This window comes from Sminthopsis crassicaudata, chromosome 2 (assembly GCF_048593235.1).
Source record: "Sminthopsis crassicaudata isolate SCR6 chromosome 2, ASM4859323v1, whole genome shotgun sequence".
Taxonomy (NCBI): domain Eukaryota; kingdom Metazoa; phylum Chordata; class Mammalia; order Dasyuromorphia; family Dasyuridae; genus Sminthopsis; species Sminthopsis crassicaudata.
The window spans coordinates 257,840,677-257,853,306 of NC_133618.1; the positions used below are offsets into that span (position 1 = coordinate 257,840,677).

At 37.8% G+C, this 12,630-nt stretch overlaps 1 protein-coding gene across 6 annotated transcripts in view; it reads right to left on the reverse strand.

Annotated features, from left to right (window-relative positions):
- The window catches only part of EXD3 (exonuclease 3'-5' domain containing 3), a 407,975-nt gene that overhangs the window by 183,538 nt on the left and 211,807 nt on the right, over positions 1–12,630 (reverse strand). For all 6 annotated transcript variants that reach the window (XM_074289063.1, XM_074289062.1, XM_074289065.1 and 3 more), the window contains one exon: positions 755–921. In XM_074289063.1, the coding sequence (XP_074145164.1) occupies positions 755–921 (167 nt within the window). The remainder of the gene's footprint in view (positions 1–754; positions 922–12,630) is intronic.

Below are 12,630 nucleotides of genomic sequence, written 5' to 3' on the forward strand. Positions count from 1 at the left end.
TTTATCCTATTTCCTTACTAAGCTCACTAGTCGACCCAGATCCACTTCTTTTCAGTTTTTCATCCCATCCCACAATCCCCCTACATGTGTAGCTTTTTTTACTTGCTAATAAAATTCTTTTCACCTGAATCTCCAATCAACTATCTTTGTTTCTATATCCAGATCCATAATCACTTGAATATTTCCAAAATTTTCTCCCTAACTTCTGGCTTCTCTCCTCTATATACTGTATTTCACAAAACTCTCCTATTGTTTAGACACCGCTGTTGCTAAACAGACATTTTAGTTTCTTTTTTTCCTCTTTCTCGTTTTAATCATCCTCAAACAGGCTACTGAGCAGAACAAGGAAAATGGGAATCAAATGGAAAGGCAGAACATATTAAAGCTCCTTTGTCCTAAGAATAAGCTCATTTTAGGGGCCAGTCTAAGCTATTCCATTTAAAACATGTCTTTTTTTTTTTTTAAACCACAGTTTGAGTGCACAGAGGTAGCAACAGTGGCACCTAGGGAGCTAAAACAGCCTAAGGCAACTTTCTGGTGCCCTAGGAGAATACTCCATAAAGCAAAGTAAGATATCATTTATAACCAGGGAAGCCAAAGTCTATGGTGGAGAAAGGAGCCTCAGTAATCTAGAAATATTTAACTTGACAGAGGTATGAGTAAAACTGTGAGCTTCTGGGAACTTGAGCCTTACTCTTGTTACAGCCTTGTATTTTCCCCAAGACACATAGACAAAGTGAGATAAGAGCCTCACCTCTCCTGGTGCTGGAGTCCATGCATCTTCTCAGCTACTTTATCAGGCAGACATTCACCAGAAAGGCGGTAGTAGAGAGCCCACTGGGCAGCTGTGGCAGCATCACAGTAACTGAACAGCAGCTGGATCAGCTGTTCCTGCAGCCACAAATTCTCCCCTACCATGTTCTGAAATAGAAAAGGATTAGAAGGCCTTTTTTGTATAAAATAAGCTGAAGTTTAACAAGGTGGGAATTTTTTTAAAAAAGGATGGGGAAGATCACAAAGAAGGAACTTATGTGAAATTATCTTTACTGATATGTGAGACAACTCTGACAGCAGATCTTTCCGATCTGCGGCTGGTGAAAGACGCAAGGTACAAAATAAGATGACAAAGGCACACCGTTAGTCCCACATGAAAATTAAAGTGACTCTGGCACTGGGTGAGGCTTCCTCTTAACAACCATGATGTCAGACTGCCTCACAGTTTGGAACAGAGGCTTACAGTAGCCCTGCTCCTAATACCTATTTTGTATTTATGAAGCTCTCCAAGTACTCTCACGGGAAGTGTACAAAAACAATACAGAATATTATCATGACCTGGCAAGGCCCACAGCAAGAAGAGAGAGCCCCACTAATGAATGCCCAGCTTGGCTATTTCTGCAAAGTTCTGTGGAGCCCTGGACAAGTCACTATCACAATCCACAAATACAGCAAATGTTTAGAGAAAGTCATTCATGTACTTTACTAAAGAAAGCCAGGCCTGCTGGTGAGGTACTCAGCCAGAAATTGTGATTAGATAATATATGGGGATGATACTTCTAGCCCGATATTCTTTATATGCTTCTCTTTCATCTTTTTGACAGTACCAAGGAACTGAAATCCTTGGCAATCTGTCACATGGGTCATGAGATAAAATCTCCTTTGTCTTCCCCTTTTTTTGATTTTCCCACCACCTTGGTCATCATGGGCCATGAGATCTTGCGGCATTCTCTCAGCTGAATCACTGACAAAGGAATCAAGGAATAATGACATTACTTTCTCCCTATCCCTCCATCTCTCTGTCTTTCTAACTCTATTCATTTCTCATTCTACATCTCTCCACTTCTTCATCTTTTTCTTTCCTTTTCTCTCTCTCCACCTTTCCTTCTTCTCCTTCTTTACAGCTCAGGGGAAAAATATGAATGCAGGATAACATGTGACCATAGATAAATCTTGCCACTTTTCTATGTCTTGGTTTTCTCATAAGTGAGATGAGAAGGTTGGATGACAGGATCTATGCAGAATCTTCCAAGTTTTGATATTCTACAATTTTAATGGGCATCCAGAATACTGTTCTGGCTCTTCTGGCCTTATAGTTGAATATGGAGATAGGTTAGACATATGGAAAAGGCTAAAAACTTATCAAACTGAAACAAGGCTAAACTACCATGGTGCAAATTCTGCACTCATCAGTGCCAAGGAAAACTGAGGAGCAAAGTGATCAGAATTGAGCGGGGATAACTAAGAAAGGATGTGAAGAAGAGGTATGCTTTAAGGAGGGAAAGGGTATAGCTTTACACAAAAGAACAGAAAAGCCTTCCAAGTTCAGGATACTATGTGATACTCCACATAGAAAGGAGAGAAAAAGTATGGAGTTGTAAATAAGTTCAAAAATGTTTTGCAATGAATTGCTGTAATGGAAAAAGCCTTAATTTTATGTGAAAGGACTGGATTAGAATCAAGAGTACCTCTGCTTATGTGTGACCTTGAATAGTACATAGCTTTTCTGTGTCTTATTATTCTTTTCTATAACAATGAAAAATCTGGACTACATGACTTTCAAGGCTTCTTCCAGAGTTAACTCAATTTTCTGATGCTCCTAAGTGTGATGGAATACCCAGAAAGCACAAGGGTAGCAGGCAGGTTGAAGAAAATCCAAAGAGGGTAGTAGGAGAACCAAGGATGAGAAGAATGTGAAGAAGAAGGGAGGGAAAAGAGAGAGAAAAAGGTAGTTTGGGGAAGGCTTTCCTGCCTCCTGAGGAATTTGATACAAAGGACAATAATTCCTGGCAGGGTCCTGAGGAGAGAAACAACAAAAGGACCACTGTGGCTGCACTTTCCTAAACTTGATTCCAGGTCCATTCTTGTCCTGAAAGATGATGACCCAAATTGTACTATGGTCTTGCTGGGAGATGAAGAGATGGTGGAGGGGGTAACTGAGAATGAAATAGTAATTAGTTTGGTATTGACTTAACTTTCAGGCTTTTCTTCTTACCAGTTAATCCAACTTTTAAAAACTTGTCCTTATCAATCCAGTTTTCCAACATTTTATATCTTCTCTACTGCTCATTTATGAATCCTTTCTTCTTGATTCTTGCCATTTTATGTTTAAGAGGGCTCTTTGGTGCCAGTTATCACCATTTCTTATGAATCTATTCTCTTTTATTACAGAAACTTTTATAACCTCTTTATTATGGGGCTGAGTTCTTTCTATATACTACCTTTCAGCTATTCACAGCCTTTGTTTGTTTTCTTTAGTTCTGTCTAAAATGCTTCCAAGTTGTACTGTGTTGTTGATGAGGGGAAGGAAAGGGGGAACCCTGTTTGCCGGTGCAAAGTTAGTAAGATAATCCCATGAAGCGCAGTGTCCCCTGTAAATGAATTTACAGGCCCTGAAAACCTAGATTGATAAAAAGGTTTATTGTAGAAATTTGGAAGTAAAGTTCAGTTAGAAAGACGCCAGGGCCAGAGGTGGCCGCTGGGGGGCAGGAACCCCTATATGACTGGAAGAATACCATGTGTTGGGGGGAAGGGCTCCTGCAAAGAGAGAGCTCCAGCTCGGCTCTTTTATACCTAGAAAGGGATTGTGGGTGGTACCCCAAGTTCTTGGTGGGCTTTTCAGTTAGCTCAGATCCCGTGGGGGGCTGGGGGAAGCTGAGCAGATAGTGGGGGCTGGGCCCGGATATTCAAAAGGGTGCTTTTTGACCAGGATTTGTGAATCAAGGTCAGCCATGGGTTGGACAATTAGAAAGGAATCTTAAAGGGACCTCAACCCCCATCATTTGTTGACTTCAGAATAGCAATGTGCCTTAGAGTTGGACAGTTTGGTTAAGAGCAGTTGTATAAAGGGGTTTGTGATAAAACTTCTTCTGGCATTTCTCAAGGAATAATATTTGGTACAGGATATGAGATACAAAAATGTTCTTCAAAGGACTTCTCTAAAAGTTGCAATGAGTATATACAAACACTGTCAGCCATGGACTTTGGTGGCACTGATCTTAGTCAACCAAGAACAGTTACGTGCTCTTCTATGGGCTATATTTCAGTAAAGCCACATCCCAGCATCTCCTCCCTAATTGCTGGGTGCAAACCCTAATCACACGATGGATGGTGTGACTTCAGATCAGTAAAACAATAGACATGAAAACAGGAGGTATTTTTCTGAAAATATTCCGAGTTAAGCAGAATCTGCTTAAAAGCAGATTCTTCACCCAAGGTACAGTAGCTTAGTGCCAGGCAATCCCTGTGGCTGAAAGAGACTTAATCTTGGAGGATCCAGAGATCAGGCTCCCTATCCTGCCTTCTCACAAGTGCAAACAGAGTTTGAATGTTTGGAATGTGGCCAGGAACATCTACTTGCATTCTTTAGATTCCTATCATGATGGGAAAGGTGAGAAGTTGTCTTCAAGCTAGACACTCCAGCTCAGATCAGGAAACAAATCTGTTGGTGGCCCAAAGATTTTTCTTTAGAAGAAAAAAGCCATACAAAAGTACACAGAGATGAAGGGAGGGGGCAGAGGGAAAAAGACAAGTTAAGCTATATGACAGATCTCCAGTGGACCAAATCTTGCAAAACTTTGTTTTGGACAGAAGAGAATCAATTGATCAAGTTAACCTTGATAAGATGAGAAAGCTTTGTGTCTTAGCCCCAGAAGATTTACATCCTTCTTGCCCTATGTTCATTGCTTCATACTATTCAAAACATTTATTAGGTACCTCCTGTGTATAAGACACGAGGTTCAGCATAGGATACAAAGACACAGATCAATGGTCCCAGACCTCAAGAAGCTTATGGCCTACAGGAGGGAGAAGGGGTTGGCATAATACATATAAAAATAATTATAGCATAAAGAAAACTGAGAGGAAGTATAATATAGTGAACAGAATGCTGAGCTTAGAATTGGCAAGACTTACCATAATTGTATGACTAAGAGCACATCACTTAACTTGTGAGCATCAGGAAACTACCTAAGACTTATCTACTAATTTACAGATAAGCTGTAATCAGCATTGGTAGAAAGCTCTCATGACCCCAAATCCATAGATATTTTCCATTAAGGGACAAAACAATCACATTGTGGGTGGGAGGATTAAAGAAGTAGACTGTTTAAACTGGGTCTTGAAGAGACAGAGATGAGAAAGAAATGCATTCTTGGAAAGGGGAAAAGCTTGTACAAATTCATGGGGACAGGAGACAGAGAATATAAAGGGTTGAGCCAACAAGCCAATTGTCTAGTTTAGCTAGAATATAGATTTCCTGAAGGGCAATAGTATAAAATAAGGCTGGAAAGGTTAATGGGACCCAGGTTACGCAGATCTTAAATGCCAGGCTAAGAATATATTTTATGCTATAGACTATGGGGAACAACTAAAATTTTTTGAGGACTGTGATCATTTTCCAGGGAGTTGATATGATATAGGAAAGACAAAAAGCATTTATTAAGTTGCTATGATGTACCAGGTAATATGAAAAGTATTTTACAAATATCTCATTGGACCCTTACGATCACCCTGGGAGATGCTAGCTTTTCCCCATTTTACAGTTGAGAAACTGGAGCAAAGTGTGGTTAAATGACTTGTCCAAGGTCACAGAGCTAGGAAGTCAGATCTTCCTGACTTCTTGCATCACACCACTGAGCTGTTCTGAAAAGATCCCTGGAATGGAAGCAGAAACCCAGGATGTGGTGCTGCCACTAACTCCCTGAAAATCCCCTTTGCAAGCTTTAGTTTCTTTATCTGTAAAATGAAAGGAAAAAAGGTTCCTCCCAGCTCTAAAATCTATGATCTAGAACCCTTTGATGATTGACATAGCAAAAGCCCACTGAGTAGGTACAGAGTTTTTTTTTTTTTTTTTTTTTTTTTTTTTTAACAGGATGGTTGGATTTTTATCTACTTAATTAGGAATACAATTGTCCCGATATGTGCTTTATTGGGCTGTAAAACGGGTCTCTTTCTGCACTGGTCACATGCTAAATGCCCAGTTAGGTACTGGCACTTCAGCTGTCTCCTTGTCTCATTCAAGTGAGGCATTTAAATCACCTTGGGGAAGATCCCCCGAGTTGACCCCTCCTTTGGCTATCTTTTCCATCCTCCAAACAACCTTGAGCCTTTCCAGGCTCCCTCCTCCCAGGGTCCCAGGTTCCCACATGGACTACAATACATGGAAACTCCCTCACATTCTTCAGGATATCCTTTGCCCTTCCTGTCCCACCTCTGCCTTGGCACCCAGGAGGCAGCAAGCTATTCTGTGCATTCTCTTTCTCTCTCTCTTCAGAGAGACATTCTTTGGCACTGATTCACCAGCCCAGTAGGTTTCTTGGTCATTCCCCTGAAACAGAAGCCCATCACAGCTTCAGTCCTAGGCTAGATGACTTCCAAAGGCAGTCCTAATGCCAGATGTTGCTGCTGCTCTGAATGGTCCTCACATTCCATTAAGCAATGGGAGCATTGTATTTGTGATTTTATTTTTGCTTCCTTACCATTGTATCTTAGGAGGCTAGCAGTCTGTTCTCTACCAGTCTACAATTAGATAAGGTTTATCTATACATGGTTATTTCATAGGCAACACTTTCTATGAGCGGGGGCTATTTGCTATCATAAAATCAAATCCATAACACCAATGTTCTCCTGATTTTGTTATATGATTGTAAGGAAAAGAATGTTCTGATCAAGGCTGCAGGTGATACAAATGTCAACAGAAAGACATATGTGGGTACATAAGTAGGCTGCAACATATTGCCAACAATGATTAATGTATAATAAGAAAAAGAAGTATACAAATGGATAGTCTAATACTCTATAATAGAGTATTACACTGCTATCAAAAAATTATTAAAGGAAGAAAAAAACAAACAATGGAGGAAGGTCTCCAGATTTAGAGTATGAACTCTATGGAAGATTTGTGGATAGACATAGACAAGAATCATACAAGTTGAGTAGGAGTGATGTGTTTACAATCTGTATTGGCAGAGGATATATACCAATACTGATGAGATCATGTATCTATAAAAATAGTAAAATAAGCATGAAAGATAATTAAAATTGTTACATTTTAGGAAGAATACCAATAAGTAGGTGGTTTGGATGCTGGGGGAACTAGAAATTATGCCATACAAATATCGGTTAAAGAACTACATATTTGGCCTGAAGAAGAGACGAGTTAGCAAGGACCGGATAGTTGTATCCAAATAGCTAATGGGCTGCCATGTCAAAGGAGGAATTTTGTTCTTCTTGGTCCCATAGAGCAAAACTAAGAGCAATGAGTGGAAGTTGAAGAAAGGCAGATTTGTGCTCAAATGAAAAACTTTCTAAGAAGTAGAACTGTCCAAAAATGGAAATGAACTGTCTTGGGAAGTAACAGGTTCCCCTTCAAGAAAGATCTTTTAAGAAAAAGCTGAATGACTATCAGAAATATTGTAGAATATGATTGGACCTTTTTAGGTACATGTTGGACTGGATAGCCTCTGAAGTTGCTGATATTCTGTAGAATTACTACATTATAGCAGTAGTTTATACTACTTGATATACATTATATACCTTGTATTCTGTGTGCAAACAATATTGACCTTACCCTCCTTTATCATCCACTTCAACAAATATTAAGCACCTATATTATGCAAAAAAGCAAAAACAAAATACAAAGGAAAAAATGTTTGATAGTCTCTACTTTTGAAGGTGGGGGGAAGTGGGCAATGAGTACATATAAAGTAATTTTAGGAGGGTGACAGCACCAAAAACTGGGAGAGAAACAGCCTTTATATATGATAGTGATGGGGACAGCCTGTGCAAGGGTACAGATGTGGAAGACAGAATGTCATACACAAGGAATAAGTAATTATATTTCCAATATAAGTTGATTGTTATTAGGTTCTTACTAAGTGCTAAATCAGTACTTAACAATTCTCTAGTTCACACCTTTGGTTCTAGCCTTTAAGGGGAATTTACCCCTTTGAACTTCTGAGGAGGAGTTTACATATGAAAAGGAGTTTACACAACCTTTAAAAGGAGCAAGTTCATTGGTTAAAGTAATTTTCCCACAAGCCCTTGAGTTCTTACATGACCATTCTCTGGGAGGATAAAAGAGACAACATTGGGCCTGGAGAAGTGAGTCTACTCTAGGTCAGAGTTGGGACGGCTCTCTGGAGGAAGACGAGTCTACTCTGGGATCGAGTTGACACAGCAGATCTCCTCCCAGAGAGCAATCGGCAATCTCTGGAGACAACAGCATGTTATATTTTGGCGTCCACAACGTGGGGCAAGGACTTTTGCTTATCCTGACAAGGACTTATTCTGAGCCCTTCAGAGGAGCCTAGCCCGGACCTTCGCAGATTGTATTATGTTATAAATTTGCATACATAATCTACACCAGATTATTTGCTGTCTTGAGGAAGGGAGAAGGAAGTGAGGCAGAGGAAAAAATTTGGAATTCAAAATCATACAAAAATGAATGTTGAAAACTATCTTTACATGTAATTGGAAAAAATACTATTAAGTATTCCACTATTAAGTAGAAAAAAATAAATTTCTATTATGATGCTAAAGATATACATTAATCTCTTAACCTTAAGACATTTTTCAGTTCTTTATATGCTTTAGAAAATTCAACAAACCTTTAGTTCTTTCCACAACTGTTATTTACTATCTATTTCATCTTTTTGGTTTCAATTTCTTAATCTATGTAATGAAGGGGTAAAGAGATAATATATAAGATTTCTTCTAATTTTAAGTTGTGGTATAAAATTTTACTCCCAGGAATAATCCAACTTTGGAATTGTAGGAAAATATACTTTCTTTTGAAATTTTGACTTCAGGTTCACTATTTTTCTGACAAAAACAAATGACTGCTTACTAATGAAAAAAACAAGTTGTATAAAATTCACATTTAATCTTCCTTTTTTTCTTCACCTCTTTAAGCTTAGAATTTATAGATATGTAAACTTTTTGGGTTTTATCTTTCCCTACATGGTAATAATTTTATTTCTAAATTGTAGTCATACTGTAAATGATAAAACTGATAGATCATGATAGATCATGGTCATACATGAAGAGACAGACATACTTGAATACTCCAGGCAAACATTTTTCAAGACTTATACCTATTTCCTAGATGATACTCTCTTCCTAGGATCGGGAGGAAAAAAGGAGAAAGTTAGACTATTTTTCAATTACTACATAACAAGATAGATACCAACTGGAGCCATTCAAAATAGACACAAACTTATCCATAAAAGTTGACATCATAAAGAGATTAGAAATACAAGGAAAAAAAAATAACTTTCACAGCTATGGACATGGGATATTCATGACCAAAAAATAGGGAGAAGACAAACATGCTAACAATTATGTATAAGCAAAATATATAGGATGACTTGGTAAGCACTAATATTAAGGGAATAAGAAAAGACTTCTTGTCTTCTTCTGGTGGTATTTTACTTGGGCCTTGAAGATGACTATAAGGAGGGAGAGGATTCCAGGCAGGAAGGACATAACAGAAAATATGCCCAGAGCTAGGAGGTGGAATTTCTTTTTGGAGGAACAGCAAAAAGTCCTATGTCACTGGAGTGTAGAGTACAAGGGAGTATACAAAGTATAAGAAAACTGAAAAGGTAGGAGGGAGCCAGGTTTTGAAGGACTTTGAAGGCCAAACAGAGGAATTTATATCTGACTCTAAAGGTCATAGGGAATCACTAATTGAGGGGGGCATTTGATGACATGGTGACACCTGTGCTTTAGGAAGATCATTTAAATTTTTTTTTCTGTTTATTATAATCTTTTTTTTCTTTTAAATTTTGAATTCCAAATTTTCTCCCTTTTTCTTATCCCTCCTAGGAAGATAATTTTTATAAATGGATGGAGGATAGACTGAAGTAGGGAATAACTTGAATCAGAGACACCAACTGAAAAACAATAGTCTAAATAAATGAAGGTTTATACCGTGGCAGGTATATTTTGGAGGGAAAGAAAATGAGTTTGATTTTGGACATGTTGAGTTAAAGATGTTTACAGTACAACAGGCAGTTGGAGATATGAGACTGGATGATAAAAATGACATTTTGATTTTGTAAAATGTAAATTTTTGTGTACAAATAAAATTAATGCAGTTAAAATTAGAAAGTAAATAGTTAACGGGGAAAATCTTTATAGTAAATTTCTCTGATAAAAAGGTCTTCTATCCAAGATATATAAAAAACTGATTTGAAAGCATAAGAATAAATGCCATTCCTCAATAGATAATTGGTCAAAAAATATGAAGAGGCAGTTTTCAAGGAAAGATATCTAAGCTAGCAATAGCTATATGAAACAATGCTCCAATTCATTAATCATTAGAAAAATGTGAATTAAATCAACTCTTGGGGTATGACCTCAATCCATTAGTTAGTAAAACTGATAAAAAAGGAAAATAACAATTGTTGGTAGAAGCTGTCAAACAACAGACATACTTGTACACTGTGGGTGAAGCTATGAATTGGTCTAGCCGTTCAAGAAAGTAATTAGGAACTATGATCTAAAAGTCATGAAACTGTGAATGCTCTTTGACTCAGTGATACTACTACTAGACACATGCTCCAAGAATCAAAGAAAGAGGAAAAGGGCACATATATAGAAAATATTGATATATCTTTTTACAGTAACAAAACTGGAAATTAAGGGGTTTCCATCTATTGGAAAATGGCTAAATAAATTACAATATTTGAAAGTAATAGACCATTATTGCTTCATAAGAAACGGTGAAATGGATCGTTTCAGAGGAAACTGGAAAGATGTCTATGAATTGATACAAAGTAAAAGGAACAGCACTAAGAGGATGTTTTATACATAACATAAAGGGAAAAAAAACTTTGAAAGATTTTAGAACTTTGATCAGTATGATGATAAAATATGAAGCTAGAGGATCAAAGATAAAGCATATTACTCATCTCCTGCCAAAGAAATGATGGATTTAAAATGCAGAATGAAACATTAATTTTTGTACATGTCCAATGTGGGGATAAATTTTACTTGAATTATGCATATTATAAGGGGATTTTCCATTCTTTTTGAATCCTTCAATTAGAGGGGATATGGGAGGGAAAAGAAAATAAGTGTTGTGCTAATGGGAAGGATTAATCTTTTTTTTTTTAAAGATAAGGGACCTTAGGCATCAATATTTACAAAAAAGTTTATTAAAAATAATACTCCAGAACTCTTCATCATGGCTAAGCTGAGCTCTAGAAATAATCCTTTTTACACTGCATCACTTGTTCAGGTTGTTTTTAGTCTACCACCTACAGAGTGAGGCATGAGAAAGTCCAAAAGCATAGGGCCCTAGTTCTGAGATAGGGGTCCATATGGTTTCTCTCTGGATCTCTAGCATATTCCAAGATCAATTATACATTTTGGACTACCCATTGTCTTTTTTTAAAAGTTATCTGGATGTCTTTTTTCCCCCTTGTATCAGCAGAGGTAATTAAGAATTGGTATATATCTTTGGTTCCTCTCCATGGGCCATCTGACTCAGAATTCTGTTACTGACAGTTGAACCGAAGGAGCTGTTTTAGCAACTGGGTAGCTGCCTTCTTGGAATCAACTGCACAAGTTAGGGGAGAGCCCCAAACATCACGGACTTCCTTTCAAAATCTGATCTTTTACCCTTTCATTCAATCCTTCTGGAACCTACATGTTATTCTATTTGGCAGCCTCATTACAGTGGGCTAATCCCCAGTATCTCCCCTGAGTTTCAGCTGATATAGGTAAGTGAACAGCTGGTTAAGAAGACAGCAACTGAGACGGGACTTGGATTTCTGGACCACAGATTAAAATCCAGGAATGACAATCTTCCCGCCGGGACAGAGTATACCTAACAGACTAGTAAAAATAAGTTTGTCTAGAGTTCTGAAATTCTTATCAATTGAACTGTAAACCCTTATGAGAAGATGATATAACACAGGGAGAATGGCCATGGAGAGTCACAAGCCTCTTGCTAAATTCTACATGCTTTCTTAAGTCACTTAAGTTTTCTGGGTCTTTGTTTTCCTAATTGTAAATGTAATCCTAAATGTAAAATGTAAAATTGTAAAATGAGAGAGCTTGACTCCTAAAGTCCCTTCCAGTTCTAAATCGATAATCTTGGAGACTGTCATCCTCAAATACAGTTTATTTCCTCTGCATCTCCTTGTACATGTTCACGTTCTGACGTGGTACTCTCCAGGAACTTCCTGAAATTTGTCTCTTTGGGCAAATCATCTACCTCTCTGGGTCTCCATTTTCTCAATTATAAAATGAAAGGGTGGGACTAGGTGACCTCTGTGCTTCCTTCTAGTGTAGAATTCTAAGGTTCAGCACTAACTTATCCAAATGACCTATGGTATCATCTGTACTCGTACTGGTTTTGACTAATATATTCAGGCTTCTTTTAACATGTATAAAGCCTTTATATTTCACTCTCATCTGCTAAGAACATTTGGACTATGAACATCTCTAGTTGTGAATTTTTTAACTAGTGACTTAAAACCTCTGCATGTGTATGAAGTTGTAAGAGGGGCCACAGAATCCCACTATGCACTTCTTTTCATTTCCTATAACTAAACTGACTTGAAATTCTAATTACCATTGTCTCTGTATATTGGGAAAGTTCTCCATGGGGAAAAATTAACACCA